Source organism: Artemia franciscana, chromosome 4, assembly GCF_032884065.1.
Source record: "Artemia franciscana chromosome 4, ASM3288406v1, whole genome shotgun sequence".
Taxonomy (NCBI): domain Eukaryota; kingdom Metazoa; phylum Arthropoda; class Branchiopoda; order Anostraca; family Artemiidae; genus Artemia; species Artemia franciscana.
The window spans coordinates 28,044,886-28,065,343 of NC_088866.1; the positions used below are offsets into that span (position 1 = coordinate 28,044,886).

Genomic DNA, 20,458 nt, shown 5'->3' on the forward strand with positions numbered 1-20,458 from the left:
TTTTATTGTCACAAAGGGGGGGATGAGGAGTTTAGAAAAACCTAGGTCCGAAATTGATTGGGAACCACTGATCAAGACACTAATTCAGTAATTTATTAGAAATTTCAAATCAATTAATCCTAAACTCTTTACAAAGATAATCAAAATGATAATCTATAAGCCGTGGATTTGCAACACACAAATCAAAAACTAACCAAAATCACGATGAAAAAACCGATGGACAACGAATCATTAGCGCTAAGAAAACAGACTGATTTTGAACTCATATCAAAAGCTAGTTTTTCAAGCCTAAAAGGAGCATCATTATGCTGGAATCGCGACACAATTCAACTATTTTTATAACGGCGCAACAAAACCAACGATATTTCACATTACGAAAATATGCAACTCTCAATTTTTTTAATCCTTTTTCTAGAGAAGACTAGCAAACCAAGAAAAAAATACTGCTAGAGTTCAAAATAAACCATACAGTCCGCAAATGCCTTTTTGGTTAAGTCGACTACGGGTGGGATGCTTCCACGGATATTTCCACGAGAAATTCTATTTTTTTTTTTTTTTTTTTATCGGTTTTTTTTTTTAACTCGGAACATGTTGAAAACAGAGTTGAACAAAAAGAAACGCCAAACCAATTAATTTTCTTCAACTGGGCAGCAAAGAATCATTCAAGTAGACGGGTAGATTTAAAGTTGACTAGAAACATAAAAACATTCATAACTAGCCAAATTTACAGATAAACTTGTATTAGCTAGTGATTCAATAAGAGAATTAAGATCGAGGTTACAGCGGCAGCAGCAATTTAGTAAAGGACGAACACGGTCATAGTGAACCAAAAAAGATGGTGCCCAAAACGGCCTGAAAATGTTAAAATAAAATTGGCACGAAACAAACAGTACACCATTGGAATCACCTTAGCCGAAAACCTCATATTGGAAACTTACAGTCCCTTAGCTTGAACAACAAGGAACATTCCTTGGCTTAAACAACAAAGAAAATCACTTTTCATTGCATGGGAAGCATGTTTTTTTCCTTCTCTGCAATTATCGGGGCACTGGAACCTCATAGAAAGCTGTTTAAGGGGTCATTTTAAAGTAAATTACTACATATCGTGCTTACATATCGTAATTAACAAAATGCGATATTTAAAATAAAATCACTTTTTGACAAAAAAAAACTGTATTTTTGTATGGTATTTTAAACACCATGACGTGTTCAACTTTTCAAAAGAACGTCATCCGCGGAAGCACCATGACTCATAACAACACCGTAATGTACTCTACCGTACTTGACAGAGAAAACAATTACAAACACCATTTTTGAAAATATATTGTGACAATACCCCACCTTGTTTGACAACTTTTTTTAATGAGATTCTGATCACAACCATTAAAATTTAAATACTATAAAAATCCTCGACAGAGAACGCAAACAATTACAAAAGACATTTTCGGAAGTATATTTTGACAAAACACCACATTGTTGGCCGCCTTTTCTAACGAGAATCTGATCAGAAATACAGATTTACACCGCACACAAGCATTAAGTTTTAAATACTAGTAATACAGCACTGACACAGCTAATGAATTAACACCAGCAAGAATAAGTGACAAAAGAGACTGAGAATGAACAGCAGTGTTAAAAGCACCAGAAATGTCAACATTACAAAATTACAGTGCATGTTTCTGTCGAGTAGCCTTCTTAGCAACCTCAAGAATATAATTAGCCTGGCCCTAACCAAATCCCTTTCGAAATTTGAGTTGGTAATCTGTGAAGTCATAGATTATAACAAACAATTTGTGAAGTCTATTGAGGTACTAGGAACGATTATAAAATTGAACGGTGTTCTGCCTCGGTGTTATTAGTATTGTTTTATTCACGATATTAGGTAAAGATTAAATAGTCCTTTTTACTGTTGTGTGCCATTTAACATAAGTATCTACCCCAACTATGACAAGAACTAACGGGTATTTTAACAAGTTTTAAATTTAACTTTTATTTTAGGTTTGTCTGTAACTGTCGGATGCATTTTTGGACTCCCTTTTCTCTGTTTTTCCAATAAAATTATAAAGGAGGTTGGAATAGTGACAATTATTGTAGTGGCATTTTGGTCGTATGCCGTTAGATACATTGGATTTAGCCTCATGACGTAAGTTGTCAGGTTTTTGCAAAGTGCTTTTACTTGAGTCTAACTGACTTCTTAGCCAGCCCACTTCATAAGCCACAGCCGAAAAAAAAAGAAATAGATCGGAAAAGACAAGCACATCCTATTCGCCTTATTCATCTTATCTACCATAAGCTATTAAATTTATGCATCTTAAATAATCACCCTAACCTTTTCAGATACACTGATATGGGTTCCTTTTCTTTTTTCTAAGTGTTGTAAAGGTTTTTTTTCTTTTTATGGCAAGTTTTAACCAATTCTTATGTACAAGAATTGACCAAAATTTAAAACATTCTAAGAGGTAATCTCAAAGATATATTTTAGTAGGGAGGGCGGGGGGACTCCTTTGGAGATCTGCACGCTCATCCTCTATCCCAAACTTTTCGAATTTTCGCTTTTTCCCTCTCATATGAAGCTGAAATATTCTTTGAAATGTTTCCTTTGACATCTATCTACCCTATTCAGAGACCACCTGCATATCTTGTGGATTGAAAAGCAGTTTCTATTATAGTTTCATTAACCTCATATTTACCTTCAAATTTAGGGCTTATTAGGAATATTTAAAAAATTTTATATTTAAAAGAGTTTTTATCAAAGGCCAAATTCTTTCTGAATCTTTTCAAGAAAACTCCTTGGCGTGTTCAACTCGTTGCTATGACTGCTATTGAGGTTTTACCTTTATTTAGGAAAAACGATTATTTTCTATTTTCTTTCCCGAATCGTTTTCGATTTTTCACAGTCAGGTTTTAAATTTCATGTAATGTGGCATTTAATGCTTAGTAGCCATTTAATGCTTAATTACACGCTCAGCTCCGAGATGAAGATCAGTAAAAAATGCTGGATGGGGAGCTCGAAGCATCTAAATGTAGATATAAAAGGCCAGATGCTCCTGTCTATGCGAAGGGGCTCCTTTTGAGCAATCTGGATATTAATTTTAGACCCTATTTTTTGTTTTAGACAAATGTATCAACTCGATGCTGAAGAGGTGGCAGCCCACCGTTTATTCTGAACTTTTATGCCTCTTTTTGCCCAAAATTGAATGACCCTTGTCACTGTAATCATCTAATTAAGACTAACCACGCTGCCAATTCAGATCAGTTTTAAGGGGCAAAATATTATTAGACAACTCTCCAGAGAACTCCGGAGAGTTGTCACTTCATCATTGCACTGGTGCTCAATTTACGCCTCCACGTCCCGCTCGTTAAGCATTGACCAATATGAACCAAGCATAGGGTAAAGAGCTGCCTTGACCATGTCGGTGCCTTGGCCAGTGGATCAAAAGTCCTTAATCTTAGGGTCGGTTGGGCTTGCAACCCTCCATCTGAAAAATAGCTGCTCTAATAAGATTGGATACTGCCTTACACATATTCCCCCTCCCTTCCCCCTATGATAGACCAGGGGACTATGATTTTATTTCTGTAGATGCTGATTGGAAACTAAGGTGCTCCAATAGCTGGCATTGTTTCCTATGCAAGGCGGTATTGAGACCTTAATATATATCTGTGTCTGTCAAAAGACCGGATGTCGTGTAGAAAAATAGTATTTGCTGTGTTTATGCTGGTGCCGATTGTGCTGGAGAATTAAAGCAAACAATTGAGTAATAAAATGTCAATTATGAAAGTATACTTTATTAAACTTTAATCATTTAATAATTCAGTCAGATTATGTTAATCAGTAGATTAACAGAAATCTACTTTTTTTTCATCAAGTCACTATCTTCCAATGTGATACAATCTAACATTGTCATAAAACATAAATTTTTAACTACGATTAAAAAAAACACGTTTATTTATTATACAGCTCTATAAATAAACATTGTTCATTCAGAAATGTGATACCGAGTGTCTCTTGTTTATGGACAAAGATTAATTTTTCTTTTTTTATTTAGAGTAATCAACCTCTGACAAAAACAGTAAGTTTAAAGAAATCTTATAGTTTAAGAACACCTGCCTTAGACCTGTATTAACAAAATTTGTCTTAAAGATAAGAACACATGGCTTAAAGAATGGGGCACATGTCAAAATACATTTGGAAGGAAAAAAAGATATCCAGTTATCAAGGGCGTATCCAAGATCTTTTTATCGGGAATAGGAGGGGGCTACAAAAAGTCTTTATAAAACGCATCACAATTTTTTTATGCAATTTTCCTACTTTTTACAGGCTGGACAAAATTTCGGAGGGCAGGACGGGGGTGTTCAAACCCGATACACCCCTCCCTCATAGACACGGCTTTACTAGCTATTAATTTTTTTTTCTTATTCGGATATTTCTCATACTGCAAGGTTAAGCAAGATTTAAAGGAATTTTGTGTCTTAAAGCAGCAAGAAGTTTCTAACGGTTATTTTATCTATTGAATTGGGGTCTTTTGTTTTGTTTTTCCATAATCCAATTTTGTATTCACAATCATAATAACTAAAAGACCTGGAGAAAAGCTGAAAAGAAGTGCAAAGACTGAGAAATGATTACTCTCATTTCAATAGTAAAAAAAAAATGTCCTTCGATATTGCTAACATATATACCTATGGTGGGCTTGCAAAACCTAATCACATTCCTTGAGATTTTTCAGCAGAAAAGTTTTCCAGCGTGCAAGATTTTTGGGGTCACAAAGGTTTCGTTTGGATCCAACCCTAAATTAAACTGTTGTATACTAACCTCAATTATTTTTTAAATCTTTTTCTTTTATCTAGAAACCCATGGAATACTTTGGTGCTGGAGTGCCTAAAATTCCTGTCTTACCATATGTTACACAGTGCAGCATGCAAATTCTGCTCAATCAAAGCGCCAAAAGGGCTTCTGGCAACCCTGACTGCAGTGTATTGTTCTACTCATTACCAGCTTGGTAAGTTACATAGTCTAAACATGAATTTCCTACGAATATCAAGTCGGATGATAGCTAAACACTGTTTGAATTCCAGTCAAGTTTTAACACATTACGTTGTGCATGTGATAAGTTGTTTAATCAGAATTTAGGCTTTGCACAAATGCACTAAAACAGAGACGTTCCTTTCGTTCTTCATATGAAGAAGAGAGCGAAAGTGGGAAGATGAGTGGGCGAAAGATCGAGAGAAAAATACCCCCCCCCCCCGAACAAAAATCGTGGATACGCCCTTGGTCGCAGTTGAAAAAGGACTGGTTTTGTCTGTTATTTTTATTGATCCAAATGCCAAAGATGTCAGCTCTATGCTAACAGTCTGATTCCGCAATATTTATGGATACTTTTATAATAACAGGGCTGCTCTTAAGGTTAATTGAGTTCATAAAGGTATCAGCATTAAAACGAGACCTAGATCAACGAGGCCATCTTGGATTTAACTGTCTCATCTAGCATGATTTACGGATTAATTATTAATTGTAAGAGATGAAAAATCATGATTCCATAATGATCAGTTTTATGTCGAAAAACTGATTACAATATTTGTAAGTATGTAATTATTCGGTTGATTAAGTGGGTCTATCTGTTTACCAGCCATGCGGGGATATGTAAGTGATACCTCTTATCATCTATACTAATAGTAATATAGGTTATTAGGAGCAAGATTGATGACACATTGAAGTTCGATATATTATGATTTAATAGGCTCTTGAAAACTCTTGATGTGTTGTGTGTTTAGCCGAGTCCATAAAAAGTTTTCCGTAAATACATTTTTGGATTCACACCCAGAATTCTTGTCATTGGTCTTACATTCTTTTTGCAGGTCAGTTATGTTTGGGGGGTGGTTTATCCAAGGGGAGTTGTCTGGGAAAATTTTCTGAGTGGAAATTACTCCATATATGAGAGCATGTGCATGGCATAAAGTACTGTTCTTAAAGCAGTTTTTTTTAGTTAGATTTTTCATTCATTTACTTCCCCTCTTTTCACAATAAATAAGAAATTTCAATTTGAATTTCACATTATTGTTTGGAAATGTGTCGACTTTCGTTTTAATTGAATTTGGATAAAATTGAATAGACCATAATATCAATTAAATCAGATTAGCAAGAAAAGTGTCTGCTAGAAATGTTTGAAGCGGGACTAAAGTTTGCGAAATAGTTTTAAAGACAAGTAAGCAATAAATTGAAATACAATTTTTCATTTCAGTTAAGTCCCTTTCCTCATTTTGTCTTTGTTAGAGCAATACCCTGAAAATAGTACTTAGGGATAGTTAGGGGGAGCTAAAGACAGGAAGTGAAGTTCTTTGAAGCTGCACTTAAACTTACCGTTTTCCTGTGAAGATTTTCAAGTGAAATTAGCTGGTAACTAAAGTGGACCAAGCAGAAGGGTCGATCCATCCTCACCGGTGAACGCCGTACTTGGTAATTGTTTTTGAATTTAGATGTCTTGATCCACCTGAAAATGAGAAAGGAATATCAAAATTAACGACATATAATAACAAAAACAGAATAGGAAAAGATAAAAAAAAATTAGTTTTGCATGGAGAAATTTTTTTTTCCACAAACAAAAAATTGACAAAAATCCGTCTGTGTTACTATACAAAAATAGGATTACTAATTCAAATAAAAGGCTAGTGTCTTTTACAGGCAGAAGCAGTGGTGCATTTGTTGGGGGAATTCTCATATCTCGTTTTGGGACAAGGGAAACTTTTAAGATACTCGCATATGCAGCTTTACTATTTGGCACATGCTATTGGTTGACTGACGTTCTTGTATTGAAACGAATTGAAAGCAAGAGGATACAGCGTAAGTTTTTTCCTGTGACTTTCTACTATCTGTTGTAATTAGATTTTATGTCGGTGGTTGTCCTTGAAGAAGTGCTGTTTAATCCCACTACAATGGGGTAAAAATTTATGTCGCAAGAAGACATAAGAAAGCTACTAATTTAAGTAAGTCAAAATTTCCTAATTATGGGCTTCTAAGCCTTTTAAACCATATATAAAGTGGGGTTCTGTTCCTAAGAAAGGAGGGGGGCAGCTGCAACCGTCCCCCTACAGTTTTCTGACATCTAATAATTATATCCTTTTATTTTATATTTTCACACTTTTCTGCTATACCTGCCCCCCTACCCGATTATGAGGCCTAAAACCGCTACTGCTTCTAAAACTTCTAAGCCTTCTAAAGGTTTCTACACCTTTTGAAATAAAATCACCTTTTGCGAATCTATCCCTAGGAGATGTTGAGCTGATGAACCCGCGGAACAGCTCATCATTATCACAATTAAACCAATCCTCCTTGAATTTCCGCGATTCCTTAGAAAAAAAGAAGAAATTCCCATCACATCCCTTAAATACCGCATAGTGGATAGGTTTGTAAGCCATTAAAATCATTAAGATTCCTGTAATTATTACTAATTGGAAAAATATTGTTCGCATCTAAGCACAAATTGCTACTCAATTAGTAATTTGAGCTGAAAATAATAATCTTCACCAAAACTCTTTAGCAGGTCTATTGAAAAAATAAACAGTTGAAAGCTCTTGGTGCCAGCACCATGAGGCTGATTCTCTGTCTTCTAGCCTACTTTTTAATCTCTAATACTGCATTTTTCACTTTCTCTTGGGCCTTGAGTATTTCAGTATTTAGGGAAAGACTCTCAATAAAACAAAATACCAAAAAAGAGGTGGAGGAAGTAGTAAATAAATTTCCAGAATATTCTAAGTAAATCTCCTTGGCTATATGGTCTACCAGAAAGAATCTATAACCTGTTGGAGAGTACTTTAATCTCAGTTAGTTTGAGGCTATTTAACTTAGTGTTGGTTTACATCGTTTGACCAAGTCCATGAACAGAATCTAATATTTCCATTTTTCGAACCCTGTGTGAAATAGTAAAGACGGTGGGTGTATATTTTATCCTTAAAATGCCCGATAGATAAAGGATGGCGATAAAATTACGAACAGAAAAGTCTAAAAAAGTCTACAAGTCTAAAAAAGTCAACAAGCAATTTAAGTAGTAACTAAAGGCTCTTCATCCTTCGACATGAATTGGTCTCTTACAATCTATTTAGACTTTGAGGGGATAAAAATGAGGTATTTGTTTTGGTAAATGTATTTCTACGATTTTCGGTAGCACCATTGGGCTGAGGCAAGTTTGCTCATTCTTACCTGTGTATTCTTACCTCTGAACTCATTAATGGTAAGGTAAGTTTTTTGAAAGTAGTTGGGCCCCACCGTAAAATTAGGACATTCGATGTTTCAACGGTTTTGTTTGCAGATGTCATTGCACTTGTGGCAAAATCAGGGGAAGACATGCAGACAAATTGAGAACTTACTTGAGATCTCAGAAAATTGAAACTAAATGGGGATGAAACGAAACTATGGTTTTAATTCGGTATTTTATGGAAAAACTAGCTAAGGTCTTGTTTGATGCAAAAATCAGCTAAATATTCATTTAGGCTGCTGCATAATTGAGCTAAGACCTAATTTTATTTAAATAAGATTTGATAGTAGTATTTTGATTGAATTGATGTAGAAAAAATATAATTTGATGGAAAACAAATTATCCAAGCTGTGGTATTTTGACGAGTATGAAAAATGTGTTTTTAAAGTTTTTTTTCGTACCATTTATTTTCTAAATTAAATTTTTTTAGCAGGACAAGGAACAGGATAGACATCTAAACTGAAGTATTTTTATTTATTTATTTGTTTCAAGTATTTTATGATTGGCTGAAAGGATTACGATTCCGATTGTTTTGTATTGTCATTTGTTCTATTTTGTCCTGTTTCTCAATCTTTTTAATGCTATCATGCAATTAGAGCGGATAAGCAAGAGGGGAGCTGGAAGAAACTAATCTTGCACTTAAGGACATATCCAGGATTTTGTTCGGGAAGGGGGGTAAAAATTGAAAAATACATCAAAAATTTAGTTATATGCATTTTCATTAGTTCTTATGAGTCGAAAAAAAATTTTGGGGTGAGGGGGGTTCAAACCCTGTACCTGTGCTAGATTCATTTCTGTGCTTGATTTTGGCTTAAAATCATCCTTGAAAACAAGAATACTGATTAATTATCGCTTACGAGAAAATATAAGATTCAATTCTATAATAGTGCCGTGTAACTAAATGAATTATCCGATTTTCTTTGGTATTTTAGTTCTTTTGATTATAGCCGCCAGACGCTGTACCAGCAGTGACTCTAGGAGTTCTAATTCATGCGTTCACTTTTTCAATCTCCGAGGATCCAAATCTTGGAAGATCGTATTCCCTTCGATTTTTTTACTTACAATATTTTCTTTTTTTAGGAATGAAAGAAACAGAAGAAGAGTCCAAAACACCTTTCTTTTCCAATTCATAGCCGAATATGCTGCTCCATGAAATCCATTTTACTCTGAAAGACGTCTGATCTTGTCTATTTAAAATTAAATAATGAGTTTTTAATAATGATTTTTTTTAACTAGATATTCCTTTAAACTATTCTAACTATTTTTTTCATTAAATATTTAAGATAAGATTTCTGTGATGTTCATTTGAACCTCGTTACTTGAGGAGGATTGAAACAAAATTATTCTAGCTCCACTAAGGTATTTCAGTTCAAAACTGAAATCCTTTTATTTATGGTTATGGTTGAAGCAAACTATAACAAATTTTAACAGTCAAATCTCCCTGGGACAAAAGGCACATCTGTTTACTAAATATAACACTAATATACACGTCATTAAAATAAATAAATCTGCTTCATGTGTCCATTTAGGGTTTACTTCCAAGCCAAATAATAATAGTGCAATTTGTCCTTTTTTTTTTCTCTGCCCTATTTGATTAAATTAGGCTTGAGGCACACTAGTCAAACTGCCTTTTTAGGAAACAAATTTTTGTGCGACTACAGTGTCACTAATAGAAAAGGGATTCATTCAGGGATGAGTTTAAAAGTGAATCAGGATAGGGATAGATGATATCTTAGCCTAAATAAATCTGGCGAAGGAAAAGAAAATAGCATTGGTTATAGACTTCTGCAGCTGTGATATAAAAGCCTAGTTATTAACAACATGGTATCACTGTCATATTCAGAAAGCCATATATATATTATGTGTATGTGCAATATACATTGTGTTATATTACATATTACATGTGACGTGTTATATCATGGTATATGCGACAAAAATAACGAAAAAAAAATGGCTACAAGGAATTTAAATATTAACTATAGGCTCATTATCTTTCGACATGAGTTAGTCTTTTACGATCTATGTAGGCTACGAGGAAATAAAAATTAGGTGCTTGTTTTGGTAAATGTATTTCTACGATTTTCAGTATTGGGCTGAGGCAAGTTTGCTCATCCTTTCAGATGAAAAAGGGAGATGCATGTTAAGGGTTAACTTCAGAAACGTCACGAAGGCTTTATTTATATGCTCTTAAAGCTCAAACCATGCTATTTATTATCCCTTGTAGGTCTAAGTTAAAAAAAAATCTACGGATTTAATACAAAATTTTGCCCCGTCGTCTCAAAGTCTCATCTCGATAACCCCAACTGATAAGTAATATCCAATCAACCCTAACTTATTATATATTAGTTCTTATAAAAGTTTCTTAATTTTTATCACCTTAATCAATGGATTTATAGGTAATACATGAGTTCATTAGCATATTCTTCAGAAGGGCCTGAAAAAGGCGCCAGCTAAATGTTGATGGCTTAATCTAAGGAGCGGTTACTGCTATTTAAAAAAAAAAAATCTAAAAGTTTATCCGAATATCGTTAACTCTTTAATAAAAGAAATTGAGAAGCTCCGAAAGTTGTTTGGTTTTAGAGCCGCCAGTATCCAGATTTTGAATCAAAATCAAGTAGTTGTAGACATCAAGCCATTGTTAATTGTAGAAAAGCCAAGACAGATAGTCAGAGTGAGTAAGAGGCAAATCTGGCATGAACCCTTTTTAGGATTATATAAAAATGTACCGATGGATGAATATACTTCTCCTAATAAATATGTTTCTGATAGAAATCGTAAGATAACTATTTTTTTTCAAAATAGTCTAGAGAATCCAGAAATAAATTCACCAGACATTGGTTCCTTTAATAATTAAAACTCAAAACAACCCGAAATTATAAGTAGAAGCAAAGAGCGGTGTGGGCAAAATGTATTATTCGTTTATTATTGTTATTTTTTTTCTATTTTTTTTTTTTTTACCAAGCCACCTTGCACAGGGACTTGTCGCAGAAACTTCGGAAGGAGATCATTCGATTGTAAATTGAAAGTTGCAGTGCTCATTTTAAGATTCAAAAGGGATTGGAGGGTAAGTGGAGTGTGGAGGGTAAAGGGAGGGTAAGTCAAGTGGAGTGTCACTTGACTCCTGGATTGTACCTTACGAAATACGCAGGAACTAATCTGATTGGTAAAAAGTTACCAAGCGAAGTGAAAATGCTGACCTTTATGCCAACCATACCCGTCAAGAGGAATTCTCATTGGAAGATGAGCCTTAAGCTCCCACAAGCAACTTATCACTGTTCACACATTTTTATGGGTTTTTCACTTTCACACTACCTCATTCTGTATTGCTGTGTTAAAATAATTTTTTCGTTTTCATTATATTTGATATTAACTTGCCACTTTGAAAAAGGTTTACAAAGTGCGTTTTGGTCAATAACACAAGTCGTAAAAAAATGTTTTTGAGATTTCAAGATGGAGATATTATGAACGTATTATAGACTAAATATGGACATAATTTGGCTAAATTGCCACTTTTTTGGATGCTCAGGGGACTTTTCATGGACCGAAAAGTTGGCAACCCTGATGTTATGCGGTATATATTTCCCATTTGCATCGTATCACGTGTTGAATGCCTTAAGCTTATCATAAAGGTCATAAGGTAGAAGCAGTGCGCAACAAGGGGAAGCAACGCTGCCTAAGCGTTGCTTCAATCAATAATCAATAGACGACAAGCCTAATTTTTATCTCAATATCCGTTGGAGTTCCTTCTCCCTATTAAATTTTTCTCTGCCACTCAGAGCTGCCTAGAAAACGTATCTCGCGAGTTCTCTGAAAGAGTGCACCAGGAGGGAGAGTCACAGGCTACTCTTACCAAATCAAATAAAGAGCGTGTTCCTGGTCCAACAAAAAGTTAATAGTATTTAGCAAAAACTAAAGGTTTCGCTCCAGGTGAGAGTGAATTAACAGCTGGAACGATCGAATTAGTATTACATTTCGTACTAAACTTTTCTAAATACGGTTAACGAGCGTTTTAAGTGCATTAAGATCTGTCCAATCCTCATTAGATACGAAAAACAATGGTGGCTGAAAGCAACAGGTAACAAATCCTTCCAGGATTGCAGATTAATTCGTTTTAAGATTTGAAGCAAATACGAATTAAATTGCAACTTTTGCATGGAACACACTCATAGAATATGAATGGTGCTCAAGCCGCTTCCTTTTCCTTTTTCATTTGCTAAGTCATTTTAACTCTGCACTGTTCATATGATGTTGACATAACCACGGAAGTCAAAACTTCAATCACACTAAAAGCACAAGTCGGTTTGACTTTTCAACGCATGCTTTGGTATACACAGTGACTTAGCTAGTCACGAGCACCTCCATGCACGTCCCCGTGTAGCTCAAAAACTACATTCATATGACAGACAAAGCGCAAAATTTCACATTTACGGCGAGTTTCTAGAGCTTTGAAATCACAATGCACGGAGGCAAATCATGTACCTGTGTATACAAAGCATACATGAGAAAGGGGCTTAATACAAAAGCCTTGGTAATTTAAAGATGAAGTAATACGTGCAGCTAAAGACTGATAATAAATAAAACTGCAAGGCTTACCAGGAAAATGTATATGACAAATCAACACGATTTTTAATATTATCATTATTACTGTTCAAGTAAAAAAAAAAAATAAAAAAGGAAAGAAAGGCAGATGGACACATCATTCAGCTAAAGGGTATTTATCGTGATATTTTAGGTTCTTTTCTTAATGCTGCAGGCCTCCCATAGGTTTTTTATCCTTCACTTCTTCTTCAAGATTTGAAAATTTATGTTTATTCACCAATTAGTGTTTGTTACTTTAAATATCGTAATTTTTACTTGGTTTTCCAATTTGTTTTAGTAATACTGAATTAGTTTCAAAATTTAAGAAGCATTGGAAATGGCCAAGGTAAAAAAATAACATCTACTGCAAATCTGAAAATATTTCTTCTTCCAATAATTAAAAAAAGGCTTTTGTTACTTTTATTTGTTGTATTCTATACAGTTATTTTTTGGGCCAACTGTAGATTGCTGCTTAGTTCATAACTTTTAGTCAAACTGAGCCGTTTTTTTTTTTTTTAAAAGCTCACATTCTCATCCCACGCCCACTCAAAAACTAACAATCCTGATTGCTAAATCAAGCCCACGGGGTGGGAAATTATGCCAATCAGGTAACATTAACAGTAGTAGCAGTAATATTAACAGCAGTAGTAGCATGTACATGTTGTCTTTTGGTCTGTTGAACATCCCCCTAATCATTCCTTGGAATTTTCACCTTCATATGTTCAGCTGTTCCAAAAATATTGCTTATATGCCTTCCTGGCAATCTGTATGCACATATTATATCTTGATTTAGTTCAACTTACCCTCAAAATACCTCTAATGTCCATTTCAATATCCTCAACCTTAACAGAACTTGCTGCAGAAGCAAAACCTTTAGTGGCAGTACTGCTATTAGCAGTAATAATAATAGTAATAGTGGTGGCATTCGGAAAAGTAAATTTAGTGTATGCGGGGGAGGAGGGGTGTTATCCGCAAATTCGTAGCTACTGGGTCCTTAAGCAATGCTGAGAAAAATGACTACCTAAAAATTTTGATTGGTCATGTTTGAGAAACTAATGGACATTGGAGAAGGGCTACTTACTCTACAATCTCACTTTACCCTTCAGAAGTGCATTAGAACTTTCCATTTTCATTTGAATGAGCTCTTTCCAATGTTTTTGAGACAACTAATTCTATATGAAGTGCCATGGCGATAAAAATAGTAAAATAAATAAATAGTTTATTGTATCCTAATCGCTCTTTACTTTGACAATCAGCTTATGAGCTCACGCTCTGCGATTGCTCATTCAAAAGCTTTTAGTTGAATATTACATTTTAGAACAAAAATCTCTTGGGATTGGAAAAAAAAAACACAGGATACAGAGTATTAGCTAAAATTTCACTAGTTTTACATAAGAAAGGCAAAAATATTTAACCAGAAGATTCAAAATACTTCTTTTTATAATGTCCATTGCAATTCACAATTTCACTCATTGTTTGAAGTTTTTCATTGTTTTGCCACGTCACCTTCTTCAATTTGTTTTAAAAATGAGTAGATGTCGCTCTTATCGTGTTCACGCCTGATTACAGAATAGAAGAAATGGTGAAGCTATAAATAATATTCACTAGTTCATGCATTTCTGAAGCCACAGCCATTCATGACTCTGGTGTACACAGTTTATTTTTTACTAGAGGTGAGAAAGAGCGAGATTGCTTTCTACGCAATATCAAGGAGAATGTTCAGCCCAGCTGAGTGAAGCTTAAAAGGGCCTATAAATGAATCTAGTTTATAATAGCCTAGTGGCTCTTTAGAAGGAGACATCCTAGGATAAAAAGATACATATGATATAAGAATAGAATTAGGGGTGAATATATCCCAGTTCATACAATTGACTTACAAATAAAGTGAACATACCACTCAATGCCTTTTTTAATGCTCTTTACAAATATAATAATCACTTCAATTGCAAATTCAAATTTAAGCACTCTTTGACCTAACTGAACTATAAATAAGGTAAAATTCTGGTTAATTGACTTTTTGCTATCTCAGAAAGGGTTTAGGTTAGGAAAATGAAACTTTCAGGGATGTATCTACAGACTAAATTATGTCATGGGAAGGTGTTTTGAAGCAACTACCTCCACTCCTTCTCCCTCTAGAGGGCCCTGACCTTTAAAAATATGTGTGTTATAAAAGCAAAATCTTTCAAAATAGATTTTCTGCTTAATTGAAGTACAACAAAATTGTTTTCAGCTTCATAACTCTACCCAATTCCATTTTATAAGGTTTTAAAGATATGCATACATTTCCTAAATTTTGAAAAAAAACATTGATATGGCTCAAAATTCCACTCAAATAACAGGAATAGCATTTTTAGAACTAAAGGCAGAGAAAAAACAACTAGTAACTGAAAATTAAGGTAAAATGTTGTTTTGTCAAAATTTCAATAGGTATAGACCTGTCATGTAGGCATATTTCAAGGCCCTCTAAAGGAAGAAGGAGTGAAGGCGGGTACTTTAAAATACCTTCCCAGGGCATACTTAAGCCTGTAGACCCATCCCTGACAGTTTCATTTTTCTAACCTAAACCCTTTCTGAGATAGCAAGAAGTCAATTAACTAGAATTTTACCATAAATAATTTTGGCCCTGAAAAAATGTTGTATTATTTTGGGTAAAATTCTAGTTTAGCTACTTTTAGCTATCTCAGAGAGGGGTTAGGTTAGGAAAATGAAACTTTCAGGGATGGGTCTACAAGTTTTTCCTTTTGGACAAAATTCTAGTTTAGTGACATTTAGCTTTCTCAGAAAAGGGTTAGGTTAGGAAAATGAAACTTTCAGGGATGGGTCTATAGGCTAAAGTATATCTCAGGAATGCATTTAAAGTACCAAAACTCCACTCCTCCTCCCTCTAGAGGGCCCTGAAATTTGCCTACATGTTTTTGGTTACCAGTTGCCTTTTCTCTGCCTTTAGTTCTCAAAATGCAATTCCTGTTATTTGAGTAGGAAAAGTATTTGCATATCTTTAAAACCTTGTAAATTGGGATTAAGCAAGTTATAAAGGTAAAAACAGGATTGTTGTACTTCATTCAAGCAGAAGATTTTATCTCAGCAGAAAATTACCATCCTATAAGCATCACCTCTACAGTTGTTAAGGTGCTTGAGAGATTTGTTTATAAAGCTCTAATTGATCATCTTGAGGTCAATAATATCCTTTCCACATGACAACATGGATTCAGATCTGGTAGATCTGTGGACACTAACCTCATCCAAACATATGAACTAGTGACTACACTGCTTGATAAGGGTTTTCCTGTTGACATGATTCTTCTTGATTTGTCCAATTCATTTGACAAAGTTTGTCATGAATTCCTCATAATCAAATTGAGGGCTGCAGGTGTCAATGAAGGTGTTGTACAGTGGATTATGGGCTTCCTTTCTGAAAGATCACAGAGTGTCAGAGTTTTGATTCACAAGGAACTCCTCATTTCTCTTCTCCTGCAACTGTATTAAGTGGCATGCCCCAGGGCACTATTCTTGGACCAACACTTTTCAACTTCTCTATGTTAATGATCTATGCACCCTTCTTTCAAATCTTATTATCCTTTATGCTGATGACTCAAAACTAGTTGTAAAAGCGGCTACTACCTCTGACCAGCAATCAATTCAAACAGATCTTGACAGTCTAGGAAGATGGGCTAACATGTGGCTTCTGACTTTCAATCTTGACAAATGCCATGTAATCCATTTTGGCAAACACAACAAGCATCATAAGTATTTCCTTCAAGACAACTTCCTTTCTGCTGTTTCCAATGAAAGAGATCTTGGGGTTATTGTAGATCACCAATTAAAGTTTAGCAGCCATGCTAAGTCTGTTTCATCTTCTGCAAATAAAACCCTTGGTATCATAAAAAGAACCATCTCCAGCTGACACCCTAGAGTTCTTATGAAGTTAAATAAGGTGCTTGTACATCCATGCCTGGAGGTTGGAATGTCATTGGCAGCCCCTTCCTTCAAAAAAGATAAGAAGTTGCTTAAGGATGTCCAGCGTTGTCCCACTAAGATGGTTAGCAACATGAATAAATTTCCATACAAAGAAAGACTACATCGTTTGAAGCTGCTGATGCTGACATACCAAAGGAAAAGGGGTGACATTATTTTAACCAAAAAAATCCTCTCTAAAAACAACCTTCCTGGTCTCTTTGCACAGCCCTTGCATTCTGGTACTAGAGAACATTCATTGAAGCTCTCCATGCAGCATTACACAAGTGGACATAGAAGCCACTTCTTCAGCCAAAGAATCATCAATATGTGGAACCAGCTCTCTGAAGAAACAGTTTCTGCTACTTCAACTGACATGGTCAAGTCCCACCTTGATAGGGAATGGCTCTGCCAGGAGTTCCTTTACAATTGGGAAGCTGCAGAGTCCTCCACAAGAGTCTAATCTAACAGCCACAATCTACACCAAACAAATTCTTTTTTTCATGGAGCATCATAAGTATGGATAATCCTTATATTGCTCCAAGCTGCAATTTAAGGTAAAAGGTTTCACTTTTATAACACACATATTTTTAAAGATCATCAAAGGTCAGGACCCTCTAGAGGAAGAGGGAGTAGAGGTAGGTACTTCAAAATACCTTCCCAGGACATACTTTAGCCTGTAGACCCATCCCTGAAAGATTCATTTTCCTAACCTAACCCCTTTCCAAGATAGCCAAAAGTCACTAAACTAGAATTTTACCAAAGTGCTTAAACTTGAATTTGTAATAGAAGCAATTATTATATTTGTAAAGAATATAAAAAAAGGCATCAAGTGGTATGTTCAAAGTTTGAAACCTGTTCTAAACCATTTTAATACCCTATATTTTGGTCATTTTTAAAAACTCAAAAAGTGCTTAAATTTGAATTTGCAATAGAAGTGATTATTATATTTGTAAAGAGCATAAAAAAGGCATCAAGTGATATATTCACTTTATTGGTAAGTCAATTATATGAACTGTGATACATTTGCTGAATTAGGACAGTTGCAAATGTATTGAGAGAACAATTCTAGCTATAATATACAGAATAATTGTAATTAGCCCATTTTGGCTGCAATTCTATTGTAGGCTTTTTCCTTCCCACCTTGTGTGTTAATTTGTCTATGTAGCCCAAATTATATATTAACTAAGTGTTTTCCTTTTCTTAGTTTCAAACAGTTAATTCAATTTAAGGGTACATAGGTTGAAACACGAGTAATTTAGTCTATAGAAAATATATAATTTGGGCTTTATATTTGCATGTAAGAGGAGGGGGTTGAGGGTTAATTACTGTACAAATACAGTAAAAAATTCTTAACCATTGCCATTTTGTATATTCTGTAGCAAGTATTGTTTTTTAGCTTATTTCCTTCTCAACAGCCCAAATTCTAGGCTACTAGACACATTTAAACTCAAACAAAACTGTAAAAATGGCAATCTAAAATTGTGTTTCATTTTGCTTTAAGATGTCTCCTTCTAAAGAGTTGTAAAGAGATTGTTGACACCGACTGAAGTTAGACTACAATCTACAAACTCAAGTTATTACCTTAAATTGCAACTTGGGGCAATTGAAGGATTTTCTATCCTGTAGCACTGCTCAGCATTTCTTCAAAAATTGCCATGTGGATTGATTTGGAATTGTTTTGAATATTAAGTTGGTTTTATTAACTAGGGTTTATGCTCTGGTCTGGGACTCCAAGGTGTCCCATTCCTTGTCAAGTGAGACTTTGAATTCTTTGACAGTCTTACTGGATACAGTATGATTGCTCAGGGAGTTCCACTGGTCTACTACCTGGCTGGTTAGGAAGTGATGGCATTCCCTCCATTGAGCATTGATGTTTATGAGCTTCTTAGAATGACCCCTTGTCCACTGTGATGAATCAATGAAAAAGAGACCATGAATTAGATTGTTGTGAATCAATTTGTAAGTGTTAATCATGTCACCCCTTTTTCTTTAGTACGTCATACTGCATAAGTTCAGAGTTTTGCAGTCTCATTGGGTAAGGAAGATGTTGGCACCTGTCTACTATCTTTGTTGCTCTCCTCTGTACTTTCTCTATCATGTCCTTGTCCACTTTGTAGAAGGGAGATGCAATTGACATGCCAGTTTCTAGCCTTGGTCTGACAAGACCATGTATAGCTTGGTGATAGTTTGTGGAGATCTAGTTGTGAATGTTTGCTTAATTGTCCCTAAAGCGCAGTTTGCACTAGGTACAACCTTTTCAGTATGACTTTGAAACTTTAACTGGCAGTCAACTATGACACCCAAGTCTCTTTTCTCTGTACCTGTAACTAGGGGCTCTCTTTGACCAGTTATTTGGTTTTGCATGGTTTAAATATGTTTTTGATTTTTATTGCCAAAATGTAAAACTTTACATTTACTTGAATTAAATTGAAGTAGTCATTGTCTAGACTAGTCATCCAGCTTGTCAAAATCGGCTTGGATTGAGGCAGCCTTCACCCAAGATGATCAAATGGAACTATGAGTTTTTAAACAAACTCAGACACAAGGGACACTAGCAGCCTCTGCCTGTTTCAAACAGGCAATGATTTGTAGGCAATTTGTGTTTCACAGGGAGTTAGCATTTGGTAAATTAGCACTAGTGCACAGCAAGCTGAAGGGGATTTGAATATTTGAGAGGAGTGCAGTAAGGGTAGAAATGCATAATGGAAGGTCAATTTTTTTCCATTCACTTTTATAACACAACTTCTTATCAAGCTTACTGCCAGTTATGGGCAACCAGGATTGCGAAAAAATAAATGGAGATGTTTAAGGATACTGGGAGATGGTTGTAATCATGCTCATCCTTGTCCACATGAATATCAGAGGAAGTCACTGTAGCAGAGCATGCACAATGGTCAGTGTTGTGTAGAGTTTCACTGTTATGAGTGTACGTGTCTCTAGAACCTTTTGGGACAATACAGAAACCAGCAGTTAAAGACTCTGAAATAACTCCAGCATGGTTTGAATTATTGCATAAATCACAGTTGAAGTTGCCCATTAGAAGCCAATTGTATCCGTGACTTTCAATATTTTTGGTCAGATTACTGATGGAGGAGCAGACAGTTGCAAGTATTGTCAGAGAAGACATTAAATTCTGGTTATAAGGAAGGTAAACATTCACCAGTACAAGATTACTAATTAAGCCAAATTAACTAATTAAACTAATTAGCCAAAAAATTATCAGCCAAGGGGTATAATACAAGAGTGAGGGACAAGGATTGTTTAACTAGGCAAGCAAGTCCACCCATGGGTTGCCCTCTGGTTTTTGAGCATTTGTTGTATAAACATTGTGATCATCACATCTACAGAGCTAATTGATACTGACTTGTGGTAGAAAATGCTCTTGGAGAGAAAAGACTTCAAAATCGTTTAATTTTTGGCTATCTTAATGATCTTTGTCCTTTGTGCCATTGATGTTGAATGAACATTAGGTTAAATCAATATTGGCAGTCATTTCTTTGCATTTTGGATTTTTTGAGAACATCCTGAATGACACAACACTTAAGACTGATAGCAAAATGAACATTCCGGCAGTTATCCCCATGACAAAGATTCCCTAAGTATGGTTGTCAAAATTGTTCCAATATAATTGAACAAAGTAAAACAGTTCAAAATAGGGATGATGCCTTTTTATTGAC

At 35.0% G+C, this 20,458-nt stretch overlaps 2 protein-coding genes across 4 annotated transcripts in view; both read left to right on the forward strand.

Annotated features, from left to right (window-relative positions):
- The window catches only part of LOC136026243 (uncharacterized), a 103,984-nt gene extending 94,449 nt beyond the window's left edge, over window positions 1-9,535 (forward strand). For all 3 annotated transcript variants that reach the window (XM_065702600.1, XM_065702602.1, XM_065702601.1), the window contains 4 exons: window positions 1,999-2,143; window positions 4,846-4,997; window positions 6,677-6,835; window positions 9,327-9,535. In XM_065702600.1, coding sequence (XP_065558672.1) covers window positions 1,999-2,143; window positions 4,846-4,997; window positions 6,677-6,835; window positions 9,327-9,379 — 509 coding nt within the window. In that variant the 3' untranslated portion in view covers window positions 9,380-9,535. The remainder of the gene's footprint in view (window positions 1-1,998; window positions 2,144-4,845; window positions 4,998-6,676; window positions 6,836-9,326) is intronic.
- A 4,850-nt stretch (window positions 9,536-14,385) lies between these two features.
- LOC136026244 (dnaJ homolog dnj-5-like) overlaps window positions 14,386-20,458 on the forward strand; it is a 92,478-nt gene continuing 86,405 nt past the window's right edge. Inside the window, exon 1 of the mRNA XM_065702603.1 lies at window positions 14,386-14,497. Coding sequence (XP_065558675.1) covers window positions 14,462-14,497 — 36 coding nt within the window. The 5' untranslated portion in view covers window positions 14,386-14,461. The remainder of the gene's footprint in view (window positions 14,498-20,458) is intronic.